Below are 20112 nucleotides of genomic sequence, written 5' to 3' on the forward strand. Positions count from 1 at the left end.
AGGTTAGTCCAACTCTTCTAAACTGGGGCTCCATCTGCCTTTTATATGGAGTAGGAGCCTGGCAGGGAGGGTATTGTCTAATGGAAAATGAAAGTAAGATCTGGGCTTCTCTGAGTAGCCATCAGACTATGAAGTGATTGCCTGGAAGCCAGAAGGAAGTGCAAACTGAGAGGTAAGCATTGGAGTCTTGCAACTTGGGGGAAGTGATACCAGTGGATCAGGGATTCTGATTCCTTTGAAATGGACAAACATCTGTATGGAAGAAAGAATGGAGACTAAGGCTATCATGGAATAAAGAGAGACCAATGTCTTCCCTTAGAGAGTGCCAGGAGGTTTGAGATAGCCCAAGTCTTTGTCTCTGGACATTTTTACACGAGGCTTTGCAACCCTAAGGCAGATGGGCTCCTCAGCACCCAGATGGGCTTTGAAGAACTCTGCAAAAGTGGTCAGCTCAAGTCTTCAAGTCCCCTTCTCTTCTACTTCCTCCTCCTTTCTCTTTTTGTTAGGAATTTCACATGTTAGCCAGGGCCTTGTAGTTAAGTATTCTACCACTGAACTATAGCTATACCACAGCTCTTCTTTTTAGTTATTTTTGTTGTCTGGTTTTTGAGACTAGGACTCACTTGGTAGAATTGGTTAGACCAGAAATTACTTTGTCCCCAGGCTATCCTTGTTCTGTGATTCTCCCATATCACCCTGGCAAATGATGCAATTACAGAATTGCTTTACTATATCTGGATCAGCTTGCAAGTCCTAGAGAACTGGGCAGCAGGTGCTTTGCCTGCAGTAGAGGGGAAACTGTGGGCAGTGGCATCCTTCAGCGGAATAGCTCTCTACATCATACAGGTTTCCAGTTCCTTGCAGAATCCTTAATATATGTGTGGCTTTTTGTCTAGGAACTTCAATTCACAATTGTCCTATTTGTTGAGCATACTGTTCAATGTATGTGGTGGCCAAACAGTGTCATGCCCAACAGTACTAGGAAGTCTCATTCCTAGAATCTACTCTAGGCAAGGGTTAGTAGGCAGGAAGGAAATCTTCAAGTGAGAAATAGTTGGTACAGCCACTCAGGGAGAAAATCCTGGGTTATATCCAATATGTTAGCCATCATGAACTAATGACTAATATTTTATATTTTTTTCTGTTTTTTTACTCTGTCAGTCAGACACAACATTTATATGCAACACATGATAATATCTATCTATCTATCTATCTAAAGTTGGAATAACTGAGAAAATATCATGACCTAAAGAAATATGGTAGCCAAAGCGCTTCAGCATGTCATAAGTCATCATGCTCCTTAATCCAACGGTGTCTATAGAACCTTTTCCTGAAATGAAGACTTGTTTCAAGTAAGCTTGACGTTAGAGTAGGCAAACAGATGTAACAAAGGTATGATGAAATAAGAACACACTTTCTTCATTTGAACCTTTACTACAGCTATGATTATCACTATATGTCATTTACAGAATACTAAAGAAAATTCCAAATGCCTTAGACAATTTTCAAAATATCTCAAAATGAAAAATAATTTAAGAAATATAGAAACCAAGAATCTGGAATGTTGTTTGAATTTTGAGCTGTTCCTTGGAGGTACTCACTTATCATTGTCAATGAAGAAGGATATCACTCAACATTTCTGCAGACCACAGCTCCAGCAGAAGCTGGTGTGGTTGGACGTTGCTCTGAATGACCAGGTATGAATTGAACACTGAAGACACTTTCAGAGATGGAATGAGAAATTCACCCAGCTGGGAGAAGCTCTGGGGGCCTTCTGAAACACTTGCACACTATTATCCTGCATGTTCATGATAGCATCAGAAATCTTCACATTGAATGGATCCATAACTGGCTCAGTGTTGAAAGGGCCCTCCAGCCTCTCTGCCACCATCAGCATGACATCTATGAAATTGCTCCACGCAAACTCAGGGTATCCATGGTTGGACAAACAACCTCTCATGATGGTTGAGGAGAAGTTGTAACAGGGCTTCCCAGTCACCAGGTCCCTGCAGTAGGAGTAGTAGATTATCTTCAGCAGTGCTTGTGTGCACTGGGCTGAGGAGTTCACCACAGAAATTTTGCTCACTCCATCCCTTGAAACTGCTAAGCCTTGAGAAAAATTTCAGACTGCAATAATTGCACATGTAACCTGCAGACTCAATTCAATCTCCAAAGGGCTTCAGCTGCTCTGTATATTTGCTCAGATATTCCAGGTACTCATCTGTAAAATGGTACTGGGAGTTCACTGGATGGAGCATGGGCTCCAGAAGGTGGGCACAGAAGTAATTTAGCTCTGAATTTTGCATGTGTAAGTGGCCATATGTCTTTACAAACATATCATTCAGGGAAGTCTCTGAATTTTCAAGTAGTTCTTTGAAGAATTCATCAAACTTCTTGTAATGAGATGCAAAGCTGGCTTGTAAATGATTGTAATGTTCTCTGACCGCACTTCTGAAATAATTTTTACTTTGCAGGCTGTTCTTCCCTTCCATCTCTTGAGAACAGCAGGGATAACCCTGGGGACAGATCTTCAAATGGTCACCTGTGGTGCTTCCTCTCCAGACCTCTAGGAGGGCTTTCCTAAATACCCTACATAGCCCCCCAAAGGGCGATTCAGTCTGAGGTTTCGTAGAGACAGGAAGCATTCCGTATGAGGATTCGTAGTGATAGGATCACTCTTTTGATCAGTAGGTAAAAGTCTCTCTAGTGGCTGACTGCTCTGCTTCTCTGATTCTCTGATCTTTTGACATTAGCCCCTATATCTGAGTCCAGGTTTTGTATTAGTAAGTCTAATTAGGATTGCACTACATATGGTGTTCAAACATTCAGCAAGAATTTCTCCATAGAGCCTGAAAAGGCTTTGAAAAGGATTGTAAACGCAGAAAAAATGGAGTTAAAACTCAGCTTCTTGGAAACAGCTGTTTTATTGGGTAGCCTTTACTTGCTCACAACAAGCAGAGGTGTGGCTTCTTTAAGAGACAGCTTTCTGACTCAGTCAGTGCTAACTGCAAAAACTACAAGGCTCTTTTAAGAGACCCTGCTACAAAACTCTCAATTGGGGTTTATGAGCAGCAGATGGTGTGCTGCCCAATGACAGTGTGGGCCCAGAAGCTCCTCAGATTTGGACGATAAACATGGCTTTCACCAATGCCTCTGACATGAAGCTGGGCCCTTAGGGAACCAGGCAGGGCAGAGTAGTCATCAGACAGAGGTGGAGTTCCCAGCTGTGCCACTCACTTAGCAGTTTAAAGATAAAGATGTTCAGTAAGTACAGATTCAGACAAAACAAACAAACCTCTAAATAGTTTAAAAATATACATAAAGAGAAGATATAGGTAGTCATAAAAAAGAAGTTCTTAAAAAGTGAGTAAAGTATTATATTTAAAAAAGCCATGCAAAGTTGGTAAATACACAGAGAATTGTTTGACAGCCAAGGAAGGAACAACAGCTGCTAAGAGACATTTGATTATAAATATTGTATTAATCCAACATATATGTTTTGAAAATGCATTGACTTCAAAATTTAAGTCAAAAGGAATGTTACTTTGGAGAAGAGGTTGTGCTTTGGCTTCCATAGTAAATGAGAGGCCGTAGACTCATTCTGGGTTAAGAAAAGTTGGGTTTGATTGAGGAAGCCCCCTGAAAAATCTTCAGTGGGAGCAGATGGCCCAGATGACCCAATGTTTCAGAGCGCCACTGTTGCAGTTTCCTCTGAGTTCTACATCCAGAATAGCTTCAAGGCTGGTGGCTGAGATGACCCAGCCTCACAGAATTCTCCAGGCAGGACTTGACTACAATCCTGAATTTTGTCAGGGTCTTGCAAAAATTGCCAGTGCCCCTGGTCATTATGAAGTAGCCTAGACAACTATGCCCACATTTCTTAAAGATGGGCTGTGGATATTTATTATAACTAAAAGGGAGTTGGCCACAAGTTGTTATTGGTAAAGGTCAATAAAAAAGCTGAATAAAGAAGATGAGATTCAAGGATCTCCTTGTAAAAAGAAAAGGGGAGAATATAGAAATGTGGAAATGCAAGGTTAAGATGTGAATTAAGCACACCACTTTGGATTCACAGAGATAGGACAGATAATGGAATATTTTCTTGGAATTTGTCAAATACTAATGGACGAGACATTGTTAATGTAATTATTGCCTGCATGCATTATATATAGCTATTGTACTTATTGTAGTTTTTCTTACATTAGGTATAGCCTTATTTTTTATTTGGGAAAAAAAGGGGGAAATGTGGTGATATTCCGTTTGTGCTGTAACAAATAAAGCTTGCCTGAAGATCAGAATGTGGAGCTAGTCAAACTAGTTAGCCATAGAGGCCAGGTAGTGGTGGCACACACCTTTTATCTCAGCATTTGGGAGACAGAGGCAGAGAGATTTCTGTGAATTCAAGGCCCTTCTGGGCTACATGAGATGGAGTCAGTCTAAGAAAGAAACACGGCTCACATCTTTGATCTCAGCACTTGGGACCACATGCCTTTAATTCCTGAACTAGGGAGGTGGAGACAGGAGTGATATGATTGGGTGGAGAGAGGAATATAAGGCATCAGGAGACAGGAGTTTGGTGATTCAGTCTGAGGTTTCATACAGACAGGATGCATTCAGCCTAAGGATTTGTAGAGACAGGATCACCTGTTTGATCTGAGGATTCAGCCTTTGTAGAGATAAAAGGTTTCTTTAGTGGCTGGCTGCTCTGCTTCTGTGATCTTTCAGCATTAACCTCTATATCTGACTCTGGATTTTTATTAGTAAGGCCAATTAGGATTGTGCTACAAGTTAGTACATGTTTGAGGTAAAAAATTTGAACCAATGTGTTTATCACCTTCAGTATTAAATGCATCTAAGACTTTATCATCTTAATAGTTATAGTATAAGAACAGACACACTGATTGATTTATAGATGATGACAGAGATATAAGCCCACATACATATAGCTACCTACAGATTTTTGACTAAGAGACCATAGATGAACACTGAAGAAAAGATGGCATCTTCAACAAGTGGTGCTGTTCAAGCTATAGCTACATGTAAAAGAATCAAGCTAGATCATTCTCTTTCAAACTGTATGTAACTCCCAGGTCTTCAACATAAGACCTGACACCATGGAACTGATAAAGAAGAAAGATATTTTTGAACACATAGACATAGGGAAAGACATAGTAGCAGAAGCATAGATATTAAGATCAACAATTGACAAAAGGGAGGACATAATACTGAAAGACTTCTATAGAGTAAAGGATGCAATCACTCAAGTGAAACACCAATCTACAGAATGGCAAAATATTTACATCCCAAAGAGGGTTAGTATGAAGAAGGTAAAAAGCACTAAAAAATTAAACATCAGGAAGACAGCCCAGTTAAAAGTTAGGGAAAGGAACTAACAGAAATTTCTCAAAAGATTAAATGCAAATGACTGAATACACACACACACACACACACACATGTTCAACAGCTGTAGTCATGACAGAAATGCAAATCTAAACTACTTTGACATTTCTCTTACCCCAATAAGAATGCTTAATACAACAAACAGAAATCCAATAACAAGCTGGAGTGGGTATGAGGAAAGGAGAACACTCATTCACTGCTGGTGGAAATGCAAACTGGTAAAGCCACTGTGGAAATCAGTGTGGATGTTCTTCCAAAGCCTAGATATTGATATACAATCACTATATACCAACTGTACCAACTATATCTTAGGGAGCATCTACCCAATGGTCTCTGATTACTACTATAGATATATTTGCTCATCTAAGTTCATTGATGCTCTATTTACAATATTAAGGAATTGAAAACAACCTAATTGCCCAGCAACTGACATATGGTTAATGAAAATGTATCATATTTGCATAATGGCCTATTAGTCAACTGTCGAGAAAGGCAAAACCAATAAATTAATAGGCAAATAATTGGAATTGGAAACAATCATCTTGAGTGAGGTAACCCAGACCTAAACATATATCTCTCTGTCTCATATGTGGATGCTAATTTTGAATCTTTGGATATATTCCGTTACATTTGGAATACACAAAGATGTCCAGAAATGAGGAAGGAGCCATACTGGAGGAGCTATAGAATAAAGTTATATAGAGGGGAAAAGGGGAATAATGGAACAGGAATGGTCAAATGGACTGAGGGATGGGAAGGCAAGGTAGAGAAGGGAGAACAGGGAAGGGTAAATAACACTAAAGACTTTGAAAAAAAAGTCATATGTTAACTTACAACTGTAGAACATTCCTAAATTATATGCTTACATATATAAAAAAGAGTTTAAATGGAGTCACTCTATAATTCAGGGACAATGCCCATACCAATCACTATAGGCTGATTTAAAAAAAAAAAAAAAGTTCAGTGTAGGAAGAAGATAGTTGTTTTGGAGTTGTCCGCCAGGGGAATCCTATGAGCCCCAAAATATTACAGGCTATTGTCATTGCTCTTAGTTACTCTCCAGAACATGAAACCAAGTTGCTGAAGACACCACATATTTGAATCTTGGAACATGGAGAAGTCTCACTAGTAGTGGCATGGGATTTTCATCCCCACTAGTTAGCTTCTATGGTGCTGAAAGATATTAAGAATGGTACTAGAGGAGAAAAGTAACCATCAGTCTCTGAGAGCTACAGTAATGCTGGCCTGGCAGGACATGCCCCTTGGCACAATAGAGGCATGAATACTACAGGAACAACAAAATACTTTCTTTTTGGATTTAACATGCACTCCATAAGCTGGAACCAGTGCCATGCATATATATATATATATATATATATATATATATATATATATATATATATATATATATATGAGAACACACAGATCCACATACATCTTAGATGTGCATTCCAAAAACAGTAACGTGGCAAATTAGCTACAGATTTTATTACTCAGTTATTTTTAGAGATTTCAGGAACAGATTGACTTTGTTCCATAAACAAAAACAAAAAATAAAATAAAAAAATAAGCCAAAACCCAACCACGATTGTTTGTTCTATTGCACAAGATTTTTAAAAAATGGGGGGGGGGAGGTTCTTTCCTAGGATTAAAAAAATTATCAGTGCTTTCAAGTTTGAGTTAATATAATTAATCATAAGACCATCTGGAACGCTAAACAGCAGTTTTTAAACACTGTCTCTTTTCTTGAGTTAGATATTGCACCATCAGTTAAACCTGTATATTTTGTTAACTGGTTGGACAATGATTGTGGTGAAGTTGGAATGTTGCAAGTCTAGAGCCTGTTTACAATTCACCTAGAACTAGCTTTAGCATCCTAAATAACCAGTGCATCTCTATGTCTGTGTGAAACTTAATATCTTGTGTCTGACAGATTGAAACCTTTTGGAATGTATTAATTAACTTACCAGGCCTCTAATTTCCACCAGACAAAGTGCTCTGAATACCATTAGAGAGCCTTTGAGACCCATAGCAGAAGTTTCTCCATGTTGCTCTCACCATTTATTTAATGTTTCTGTCCATGTATTTAAAAAGTGTCTTTATGAGTCTCTCTCATCTGCTGCTATAAAAACTTCATCAAACTGTTATCACATTGGAAAACGGACTGTGAGATGACATAAATCTGTGTGTCTGGCCCGTGATCACTCATATTTAGCTCCAGACTAAACTATTTCTTATTCTCTTTGTGGTGAGAGTTGTGGGTTTCTGTTTTTGTTTTTGTATTGACTGGAATGGCAGTGAAGAAAGTTGAATGCTGACAAATGAACAAACTCAATGGTCTGAAAAAAAAAAAACATAAGCAGAATGTGTTGAAATATAAAAGGACATCCAAATGAATAGTATTTTAATCACGATCCAGATTAAACTAGTGGACCATGAGCTGTATCAAGGGATGTCAGAGACTAGACAAAATTCATCCACATCTGTTCAAGAAATCAGTGTTGGGGCATGAACGTAAGGGCCATGGAGAGCAGCTGAAGCTTGGCACTGTGTGACAGGGTTGGAGTCTCCTGGAAACGCCAGGCATGAAGGGACTGTGGAGAGAAGTGGGGCTTAGTACCATATGCTGACAAGGCGTGCACGAGAGAGAGAGAGAGAGAGAGAGAGAGAGAGAGAGAGAGAGAGAGAGAGAGAGAGAGAACTGGATTCTATTTCAGTGTAGATGCCAAAATATTAGAGATTTCAGGGCTGTGGAGTGACCACCAAGGTTAGCAGCAGGTGTGGAATGGAGCTAACTTGTGCTTACTAGACATTCTGTGTATGCTGCAGAAGGCAGAGTTGGAGAAGTGGAGCTGCCCACATTCTTAGGCACACAGATCATGAATGAGTCCCTGGTGTAAGATACTAACATATTTATACTGTTGTATTTTTGTTAACCATGATGTGATTTTAACTGTGCAACTATTTCTTTCTCTATTTTTTTTTTTTTTTGGTCTTGGAAGAAGAAAATAGATAGCTTAGTGTGGATTTTAAATTAGCCCACAGTTAAGAGATGTTTAACAATTTTTATTAATTTATTTTTTTTATTTTTATTTTACAATCCCTGTCTCTCCCTCTCTTCCTCTCTCTCCCTTCCTCTTTTCCTCTCTCCCACCCTCTCATGCCCCTGACCACCCTCCTCTTCCATCCCCCCCCCACTCCACATGTAGGATGATGCCTTCCAGGAGGGGTTATCTAAATCTATCAAGTCATTTGGAGTAGGGACTAAGACTTCTCTCCTGTCTCTAGGTTAAGGGAGTAACCCTCCATGGGGGATGTGCCCCTGAAGTCCTTTTGTGCACCAGGAATACATCCAGGTTCCATTGTCTGAGGTCCCTTAGACTGCTCAGGCCTTCAAACTGAGACCCATCCCATGTTCAGGGGTTTGAGTCAGTCCCATGCTGGATTCCCAGCTATCAGTCTGGGGGGGCCTGTTAGCTCCTCCTTGTTCAGGTTAGCTGTCTCTATGCGTTTCTCCAGCCTGGTCTTGTCCTCCCTCTCTGCAAACTGGATTCTAGTTCGGCTCAGTGTTTACTTGTGCATCTTTGCTTCTGTTTCCATCAACTACTAGATGAGGGCTCCATGATGGTGGATAAGTTCGTTGTCGATCTCATTATCAGGGAGGGCATTTATGGTAGCCTTTCCACTGTTGCTCAAATTGTTAGTTGGGGTCAGTCTTGTAGGTCTCTGGACCTTTCTCTAGAGTCAGTTTTCTTTTCAAACCTATAATGGCTACCTCTTTTATGGTCTCTCTCTCCCTCCTCTTGTCTATTCCTTCCCTGACTCAGTCTTCCTAGTCCCACGTGCTTTCCTCTCTCCCCTTCTCTTTCTCCTAGTTCCCTCTCCACTCACTGTCCCCTCATCCCCCATGTGCTCTGGAGATCGTGTCCCTTTCCTCTTCTGTAAGCGACCTTGTATACATTTCTTAGAATGCTCCTTGTATCCTAGTTTCTCTGACATAGAGATGTTTAACTTTTAAAGATGTACTGTTAGGTTTTTGTTTTAAAGATTCTACTATGTTTTACCATAATTATACCATGTTTTATATTATGAGTTTAACATTATTCTTGGGGACAAACAAGAAAGGAAAGGTTATGTCAAAGTTGGCAAAGTCGACAAAGGATGGAATAATTAGCTGGCTTTTGTTGTCAACCTGACAACTTGGCAAGGGGGGACTTAAAATAAGACATTGTATCCGTCAGATTAGCCTGTGGGAGGCATTTTCTTTATCTTCATTGCTAACTGATTTAGAAGGATCCAGCTCTCTGTGGTGCTGTCATTCCTAAACAGGTGGACCTGGGCTGTATAAGAAAGGTAGCTGAGCTAGCCAGGGTGAGAAAACAGGTAAAATGTGTTCGCCTATGATCTATGCTTCAGTCCTTGCCTTGAGCTTGTGCCTTGGCTTCTCTCACTGATGCACTTTAACCTATAAGCCAAGTTGCTTTTGGTCAGTGTTTATCATAGGAGCAAAAAGCAAACTAGAACACTATGGCATGCATGACTTTTCCTTGGGTTATCTGGACCAAACTATTGCTACAGCCTTGCTTGGAAAGATTGCAGAAACTTTAGGAGACCAAGTCTTACAGGTGGAAGTGCATGTCTGAGGGCATATGTTGAGGATTTGTACCAGGCCCACTTCTCCACTGTCTGCTTCCAGGCCTCATTATTCCCCCACCATGCCTATTTCACCATGGTGAATTGTCTATGCTCTGAAACACTAGAACAAAGCAAACCCTTTAGCCCTTCAGAGGCGTTGTCAATGCCTTGTGCTTTTGTCGGGGTATTTTTGTTCCAACAAAGTAACTAAGAGAGTTAGTTACCTATATTTTCTCCAATTTTACCTTCTGGAAGTTATGTAGTTTTGAACTTTAAGTAGTAGATAGACTTACATATATGAATCATTTAATATACTGTTTTTGTAAAGAAAAAAAAGCTCTGTAACTAATTTCTTTTTCCTTCTTACACGTTCCACATTCACTACAGTACTATTTGCTGAAAATACTATCCTCTCTTTCTTGAATTGTCTCTGCTACTTTTCAAAGGTAATTTGTGTGGATCTATTTCTGTCCCATTGATTTGTTTTCTATTATACCATCAGTCCCACGGCATATCGATGACTGTGCCTGTGTAATAAGTCTCAAAGTCAGGTACTGTGAGTCCTCAGACTTCACTTTTCAGCGTTGTGTTAACTCATCTGGGTATTCTGCCTCTCTGTGTAAACGTTAGACCCAATTTATCAATCTCCATCAGAGAACTTGGGGGTTTTGATTGAAACTATGTTGAATGAAGAGGATATCTTGGGAAGAGCTTAGAGGCTGACAGTATTGGTTCTCCCACCTGTGAACATGGAGATCTCTCCATTGACTGAGCTCATTCTCCTTTTCACAGAGGTGTGTAATTGTTCTCATAAATGTTGTACATTTTTCCTTAGACTGAGTCCTGTGTTGTAGGTTTATGATATAGCTATATAGTCATATTACCATTAATACACATATATTTTCATTAATTTGAGATAGAACTGTTAGTTACTGATATGCAAGAAGGTTATTGAATCTTAGACACTGGCTTTTGTGCTCTGTGACCTTTGTTTCTGTGTGTGTGTGTGTGTTCACATGCATACGCACATGAGATTTATGGGTATGTGTATGCATGTTGGGAGACAGTAGTTGGTCACCCATATGAAGACCAGAGGTTGAAGTTGGATATCTTCTTCATTTCTTTTCCTGTTATTTTAGACATAGTCTCTCACCTCAAGCCTGGATCTTGCTGTTTTTGGTAGGCTGGCTAGCCAGCAAAGCTCCATAATCTCCCCATTGTCTCCTAGCTCTGCACTGGCATTGCATGTGGATGTTACCATGCTTGTTTGCTTGTTTTTGTTAATGTGAGAGTTGTGGGATCTAAACTTTGGGTCTCATGTTTGGACATCAAGTGCTTTTCCCACCAATCCATATCCCTTGTCAATTCTGAAATTCTTTTGTGTTCATGAATTAATTACAAGAGTTTTGTTTTTATATCTGTTGTTGGTTCTCTGCAAAGGTCAACCATGTTTTTCTTAAGGGTAGCTTAACTTCCATCTACTTATATCATCTATGTGTCTCTCTGTTTTCTTTTCTGGGTTAATGGGTCAGCCCAGGCTTCCCTTAATGTGACACTAAAGTGGTGAGAGGTGAGTGTCCTTGTTCTGCTAGTCTTACTATACAGTGAGTGGGGAATGAACTACAGGTCGTTGTAGAAGTTTATTAGGTTGAAGAACTTTGTTTATGTTCCAAATTGGTTGAGAAGTGTTTGTTTTTAGAACCCTGATGTTTATGTACTTTTGCCAAATGCTTTTCAGCATCTGTTGATAATATTGTGACCTCTCCTCACCCTTCTGCTGATTGATGTGAAAGGTTACAGTACTGAGTTTTTGAATAGTTTTTAACTTTTGAGATCTTATTCGTGTGTGTGTGTGTGTGTGTGTGTGTGTGTGTGTGCACATGTATGTGTGTATCTTCACATGTGTGTATATTACATTGGTGCTTGCTAATACATGATGGATGTGCTCACCTATGGGTTCATATGTGGTTAGAGATTGACATTGGGATGTCTGTCTCATCACTTCTGTATGTGACAGAGTACCTCCCATGAATCTGAAAATGGCCATTTCTGCTGGACAAGGTGGCTAGGGAGGATTCAGGTACACCTGGCCCATGACATGGGAAGAAGAAACAGATGACAATTCTTTCTTAAAACCGCAGCATAACATGTCTCTATGTGGATCTTCCTGGCCTCTGAGAGTGAATTTTCAAGTGTTCACAATGCTTTTATGTTTTGGAAGAAGTTGTCGCACATGGGCATCATTTATAGCTTTGAGCTCAATAGAATTCATTGGTATAATCTGCTGGGGGATTGTTGTGCTTTTGGGACTGGAAGACTAGTATTTCTCCAGTTTATGTAGTAGATAAAGATATCTTCATTATTCCTATTTCTCTATGCAAGTTTTGGCAGAGTGTGTATTTCAAGAAATTGAACAGCGTTTTCTATGCTTTCAAGTTCTGGACCAAGAGTTCTCAACAATATTTTATTCTCTCTGACCCTGTCTTTTCTATGGCAGTAGTAGAAATAGCCCTTCTTGCATTTCTGACTGTAGTAATTTGAGCCTTTGTTAATTTCATGTGGCTGTCCTAGATGAAGGTTTATTTCTTTTATTGTTCTTTTCAAAGACCCAACTTTGGTCTCACTGATTTTTTCTCTATTCTTTACCTATACTCTTGTTTTACTTTCATTCTTCTGCCTGATTTAGGTTTATATTGCTCACAGACATGCACAAACACATACACCACACATAAATAAATAAGGGGAAAAAAGAGAATGCCAGGAAGAAGAGTCCTTGCTTTTCAATGGATGCTCATGAGCTCTTAGGAATTGGCCTTGAGACTGCAGGACAAAGATTATCTGTATTAGTTTCTTTTTTATCACTGGAGCTGCAGATGGGTACTACCATACCTGGTTCATTATGTAGGAGCTGGATGATCTGAACTCAGGTCCTCATGGAGGAACAAGCACTTTATCTTTTGGTCACTCTCTCTCTCTCTCTCTAATTCTCTCTCACTCTCTCTCCCTGTCTTTCTCTGTCTCTGTCTCTGTCTCTCTCTCCTACCCATTCTGAAACCTCCCTATCGTACCTGACAGAAACACTTAAAGAGGATGGATTTATTTTGGCTCACAGTTGAGAATGCAGTCCATCATTTGGATAGCATTGTGATAAGAACAGCTTGGTATATATTCTTAGGAACTTGTGCCTGGATATGCTTCAGCAGCAGACAAGAAGAAGCAAGGTGGGTCATAACCTCCCATGTCCTGCTGTTCCATGTCACTCACCTCTAGAGTTTTTCTTCTTTCCCTCAAGGTTGGACCATTTCCCTCAAATGTGCCACTGGTTAGGGAATAAGTATTCAAGCACATGAGCCTAGGAGAGACATTTCACATCATCCCATAACAATTATGTCAGTCTATTTCTACTGGTAAAACATAATACCTTAGACATAATGACTTGTAAGAAGAGAGGTTTATTGCTCTAAGTCTGGATTCATGATGCTGAAGAACACAGTACCAGCGGACTTGGCAGCAGACTTGGTATCTGGCAATGGCTTGCTCTGCATTGATTCTGCACACCTTCTCCCATGGGGAGAGGGCAAACAATTCACCCTTGTGAATAGATTGATGCTAAGAGTTGCTTGAAGGTACAGAGATGAATCATCATGGTTGTTCTATGTGCCTAGCCCCTTTGGCACACAGCATGTTTCCTTTCTTGCCCTCTGCTGTGTTGTGACTTAACTAGGCTGCCCCACCAATGGCTGTGCTGTGTTGTTTGGACATTCTGCTTGATGTCTAAAGCAAGTAAACTTACTCTCTTCATATAGTACATACATTCAACACATGTGGCTAAGACTAGATTCCAATATGAATCTTGAAACAGCACAGGCATTCAGACCACAACCCAACTAAATTAATTCTGAGTCTAAGAACTGCCAGCCCCTTAAACACCTGCTATGTGAGGCTATAAGAGATGACTTCATATTTAGTGTCCATTGTTTCCCTTCTACCACATTCCTCACATCATCACTCTATCATTTCTGATTTCACCCTTGCTAGCACCCAGCTTAGACTGTTGAGGTCCTCCTGTACCAATATAGTGGTTGCCCCTAAGCCATTCCTCATGGCATTCTGTGCTCAGACATGACAGCGCCTTTTCATACTACCTCTCAGTGTGTCCCTGTCCTTACAGTTTGAGACCACTTACTGGGTTCTTACGGTTCCCCACCCTGAAGTTCAAGAGTCCCCACAATAAGGCTTCAACATTTTATTTCCAACATCTACCACCAATTCCTCCAGCTTTGGGATATGCAGCTGGCTAGATTCCTCTCTCTGGCTTAGTACCTTCCCCTCTTTCCTGGAGAGCCCAGAAGAGCCCTGTGCACTTGCAGTCTATTGTACCTATTACCCTTCCATAGCAAATGTGTCAGGGAGCCACAGTCTTAAAGAATCTCAGATAGATGTGGGAAATAGATGTCTAATTTTCCTTGTTGGGCTAGCTTCACTCTTGACATGTTACTACTCTGGGCTGCAGGATTTATTACATGGGAAACCCTCAGGTTAGGGAGTGATGTCTCTACACTGTTGCATGAAGTCATGAAAGGGACTCTAAAAAGACAGATGTGTTGAGAAGAGAAAGAAGCTTAGAGAAGCTCATGAATAAAGGCAGGTAATGGGAGGGCTGGAGCAAGAGGACTAGAGGGGCTAGCGTGTCCTGACACGTTCTTCCAGAACCTCAGTGGAGTTTAGTCTAGCCAAAAGACATTCATGCAGGGTGGTCCTATACCCTGTTACCTGTTGCTGTGGGGTTTTCACTTTCAACTTACCCCAAATTAGAGTAATGTATTTAAAAACACATATGTATTTTTCTTTGAAAACACCATGGCCATATAATAACACTAGACACAGCACTAGGAAGCACACACTCCACTTAATGAAACACTGGTTCCCTAAGAACACAAAAGCTTGTATAATGTTGATGCATCATGGGCGGATCTCATGATCCCACAGGTAGGTGGAAGGGAGAATGCTCACATTTTGCCAGTAAGTTAACTGAGTTCATTTAAAAACTAATACACAATTTGTAAATTAAATTGTTTATTTGGCCCAAATATAACTTAAATATCATTAAATATTATTCAAGCAAGACTATGTTTTAAATTATTAAAAAGCATCTCTCTTTAGACATCATAATAAATTACCATTGCACTGCCCGTGGGGAAGGGTAGGGGACAGTAGAGAAGATTTCCCTAGGCCTCTCAGCCTAGACATGAAGGTTCAAGGATGACGAGTTTGAGTCTTCTGATCCAAGTGCTTAATGGAGTTCTCAACCCACTTGTCCTTGGGGTCAGCACAGATCTCCTTATCCAGTATGGTCCTGAAGCTGTCAAGAGAGGGCATGATTAGGCAAAGTGCTCTGAGGGTTCTGTTCAGGACATGCATGGCCCATTGGTTCTCAGAATTCTTCCACTCATCCATAGATGGAGAGTCAGGAGAGAATATTGGGAAAGGTGTAAGAAAGAATACTTGGGGGAAAGCTCTGTTCTTGCTTTCCTATCTGAATCTCTGCAATCTACTGTCTGAATGAATTGGGTACAGTCTCTCTAGAGAGATGGGGATTTGTGGATTTTCTAATGGGCTTAGTTTTCCTAGGTGAGGAAAGGACCAGGCGGGAAAGATGCTCTATTTGTTTGACTCTTGGCCATAAGTACATACCCCTCCCCCCACATTACACCTCAGATAGGAAACTAGCATGATGTACTGGGCATGGTCTACTTACATCACAGCTTCCCAGGGACACTGGGTGGTGGTGATTCTCCTGTAGCTCTTCAGCTTCCGCATATGGATCTTTTGAGTAGCCATCTTATAACAGCAGGTGACTGAGACAGACACCGCATCTGAAAATAATTTCACAAAGAAGGAAGAGTTAGGGGATAGTGCAGGGTGCTCTCACAAGGAAAAGAGAAGGCTAGGTTGTACCTAAGAGTCCTGGTTGCTGAGTTCTGTATCTAGAGCCCAATCAAAGAATAATAATAGAATATGTCCTAGCCATTGACAGTGTATGGGAAAAAAAAAACTCTCGTTAATTTCTAACACAGAAAAGTAAGCTCTAAGAACTTTAAGTCCATCACTTGCTGCTGTGGGTTTAGAATCAACCCACTTTTAGCCTAAGAAGGCTCTCCAGTATCCACTTGCAGCTGCTGTTCTGGACCATGACTCTAGCTTTAATTCCTGTCACTCCTTTATTACTTGAGATGTCCTTGTCACCTATAGGGCCACGTCTGGGCCACCTTTCCCAACAATGCTAGGGCATTATCTGTAGTGGCTGCATGCAGCATCTTGTCCAGGAGCTGGTGTCATGATACATCGCAGGGTCTGGCTTCAGAGGTATGAGCACTTGGTTCTGGCTCTGGCTAGCTGTGGCACAATGGCTTTTTGTAACTTCTCCTGTAGTACTAGTCTATCTTAAAACTGCAGACCCCACAGTAACTCTGAGATGTGCTAAAAGATTGGGCAAGGAAAAGTCTCACCTGGTGCAGCCAACACTTGTGGGTGGATGGTGGCAGTTATTAGAAGCAACAGGCATAGAAGCACTGTGAAGATCTGCATGTTGAGTCAAAGGTTTCAGAATGGAAGCTGGAGGCCTCAGGAGTTGGTGTTACTGTCTCTGCTCCCCTGGAGTCCCCATCTGTCTTTTATAAGGAACATTAGGATCCTGCCAAAGGAAGAATGAAGTAAGATTCTACAGACTGTGCTGAGTAGGCATCAGACCCCACAGTGATCTCACAGCTGGAAGGAAGCTGTGCAGTTTCTGTCTACTGCCAGCTTAGACTGTGAGACAGAGGCAGAGAGGTATACAGCTGAGCACAGCAACATGGAGGAAGTGCTGTCACTGGACAAGGGGTTCTCATTTCTATGAAATAGGAAAAAAAATCTGTATGGAAGGAAGAACGGAAATTACAAATCACAGAGGACTAAAGAGTGGCCAGGGTCTGCCTCTTGGAGGGTTCTAGGAGGCTGGAGATAGGCTTTGTCACATCAGGCCACTGCAACCCTGAAGCAGGTGGGCTTCTCAGAACCTAGTTGGGCTCCAAATAATTCTGGAGGAATGACAGGATCAAGAGTTTGCCAATCTCTTTCGTCTCCTCATTCTTCTATTCCTTTCTTTTGGTATCACATGTTATACATGTCAGGCCCTACAGGTTGGCCTTGAATTGTGGTCAACTGTCTTAATCTTCCAAATAGCTGGGTTTATAGGATTGTATCACTATGCTTGGCTCAATGTCTGAAAGTTTCAAAGTCCTAAAGATACTGATTCTGTAGTTGGTGTGATTTTGAGTGGTGGGGTCCTCTAATTGGGAGGGAACTCCTATGGTGGGTGTGACCCTGCAATGAGTGGATCCTACAGTGGGGGAATGCTACAGTGCATGGGCACTTGGAGTGAGGGATTCTGCAGGGAAGGAAGACCATGCGATGGGTGAGACCCTGCTGTGAGGCAGATCACATGGTGGCAGGATGCTGCGGTGGAGTTCATTCTTCAGTGTGTGGAATCTTACAGTGAAGAGGATCCTGCAGTGGGGGATCCTGCAATGGGTGATATAATTCAGTAGGCGAGATCCTGCGGCAGGAGAGGATGCTCTTATAGGGAAGAGAACCTGTAGTGGGAGTATCCCTGCACTGGGGAGATCCTGCAGGGGGAAGATCTTGCAATGGAGGGAAATCTGCAATGGAGCTGATCCTGAATAGGTGCTTCTTCCTAAGTGAATCATTTGGAGAAGCAGATTAGTTCATAAAGATTTTGGAACTTTGGGTCTGTTTCTTTATGACCTCCCAAATACCTTCACTACACACAGTGGATGGGAAATCATAGGAAGATGTGAAGGGGAAACACGGTTGCAAATTGCTGACCTCATATGTCTCTTAGTACTCATGCATCATTATCATTGAATCTTATGTTACAGCACTTCCAGGCTGGCTCCTTTTACTAAGCAATATTGCATAGATTCCTCTATGCCCTTTGTAGTTTACTAGCTCACTCCCTAATTTTTGAAAATTACTGTTTTCTCATAACCATGTGGTGTGGCATCCACATGGACTTGCTATCAGTCTCCATGGCTTTCTATTTTGTGAAAAGCATTCTGTTCTCAATAAACAAGCCCCATCCCTACCTGCTCCCTGACCCTGGGGAATCACCCTGATAACACCCACTGAATGATCACACCCATTGCAATATCCACCTACAGTAACCTTTGTTACTTACCCCTTCTATGATGGCAACTTTTCTACCTCATGTAAGCAGACACATAATGTATTTAAATTTTCTTCAAATGCTTTATCCCACTTAGCATCACATCCTCAAGGGACTTCTATGTTGTTGCACATACCACAATTCCTCTCTTTTAGGCCTCATAAGATTCCACATTAGGCATACAACAGTGTACATATTCATGCATGAACATCTAACTAGTTTTCATGCTTTAGTTGTATATAATACTTGGAAGTGCATGGGTTGGCAAGTGTCCCACTGAAACCGGTTTTAGATTTCTTTGGGTAAATACCCAGAAGTGGAATTGTTGAACTCTATGGTAATCATGTATTTGTTTACTTTAAGAACTACTCTTCCCACAGAGCTGTCCTATTTGACATTCGCTCAGCAGCCTCACACAAGGCTACATTCCATCCACATCCTGGAGAAACCTGATACAGTCTTCACTAGTAAACATCTTAGTAGATGGGAGGTCCTCACTTATCACAGCATTTGTTTTCATTTCTCTAATGTTTATTGGTGATGATAAACATATTTCCATGGACTTAATAAGCTTTGTGTATGTTTCCTTTGGAGGATTGTTTTGCCCATGTTTGAATCAAGTCATTTGTTGTTGAGTTGCACATGTTCTCTATTCTGGATAAAAATAATGCAAGTACTTCTTCCCATTGTCTTTTCAACTTGCTGATACTATCCTTTGATGCTGAAACCTTTTCAGCTACCACAAAGTCTTACTTGAGTAGTTTTATTTGCTTTTTGTCACCTGTGACTCAGGAGCCATACACAGAAAGTCACTCTTAATTCCAGCATCTTGGCGATGCTGTCTTCTAAGAGTTTTGTTGTTTTGGATCTTAGATTAGGTCTTTGATACATTTTGAGTTAAGTTTTGGTGTGGTGAAGGAAAGGACCCAAGTTCATTCTTCTGTATGAGAATATCCAGTTTTCCCAGAAAAAATTCTCAGGAAAACAATCGAAAATTTTTGACATTCTTTTTAGAAGTCATTGGACCATGTGTGTTAGGATTTATTTCTGGGATCTCTGTTCTGTTTCACTGGTCTCTGTCTAATGTTATGTCAACACCATACTGTTTTGGTTACTGTGAATTGGTAGCAGATTTGGGAGTTTAAGATTATAGGGACTATTTAAGGTCCATTAATAATGTAAGTGAATTTTAGGATATGCCCCTCTGTTTCTGCTAAACCTGCCATTGGGATTTGGGTCTGTAGGTTTCCTTGGAAGTATTTACATCTTAAATGAGCCTATGAGTGTTTTTTTTCTTCCCTTACTTCCTCTTGATTTTATTTTTGCAGTGTTTCCTAACTTCATTGTACAGTCCTTACACTTTCTTGCTTCATTCTTAATTCTCTTTTGTTTGAGACTATTGTGAATGCAATTGCTATGGAAATTCCCCTCTCAAACCACTCACTGCTGTTGGGAAGAAGTACAGCTGATGATGTGTGCTGCCTTTGGATCTTGCACTTTATTGTCTTTATTGACAGATTCTAACCTTTCTGTAGGTGACTTTTAAAAAGAACTGTCTACACATTTTTCATAGAAGTCCTTCTTCAGATATATGTTTTGCAAATAATTTCCTCTAATCTGTGACTTGTCATTTGATCAGCAGTGCCTTTTCTAGAGTGGAAGCTTTTGCCTTTCATGAAATCTAATCTATCAGTTATTTTATTTGTGTATGCTTTTGATGTTGTATCTATAAAGTTAACAGCAAGTCCAAGTCATTTATTTTCTCCCATCTCATCTTCTAGAAGTTATCTTTTTGCCGAGTTAGAATTTCATACATGCATATAATTTCTTTTGGTCAAATCCATCTCCCA

At 40.6% G+C, this 20112-nt stretch overlaps 1 protein-coding gene and 1 pseudogene across 1 annotated transcript; both read right to left on the reverse strand.

Moving 5' to 3' along the window:
- Positions 1-1626: 1626 nt before the first annotated feature.
- Positions 1627-2645, reverse strand: LOC127219699 (glypican-4-like; annotated as a pseudogene).
- Positions 2646-15094: 12449 nt separating this feature from the next.
- On the reverse strand, positions 15095-16634 carry LOC127219704 (C-C motif chemokine 12). Its single transcript, XM_051181474.1, has 3 exons — positions 16545-16634; positions 15794-15911; positions 15095-15397 (listed from the first exon to the last, which is right to left on the reverse strand). Exons 1-3 carry the CDS (start codon positions 16621-16623, stop codon positions 15292-15294), a joined length of 303 nt encoding a protein of 100 aa, XP_051037431.1. The 5' UTR covers positions 16624-16634; the 3' UTR covers positions 15095-15291.
- Positions 16635-20112: the final 3478 nt, after the last annotated feature.

This window comes from Phodopus roborovskii, unplaced genomic scaffold (assembly GCF_943737965.1).
Source record: "Phodopus roborovskii unplaced genomic scaffold, PHOROB, whole genome shotgun sequence".
Taxonomy (NCBI): Eukaryota; Metazoa; Chordata; class Mammalia; order Rodentia; family Cricetidae; genus Phodopus; species Phodopus roborovskii.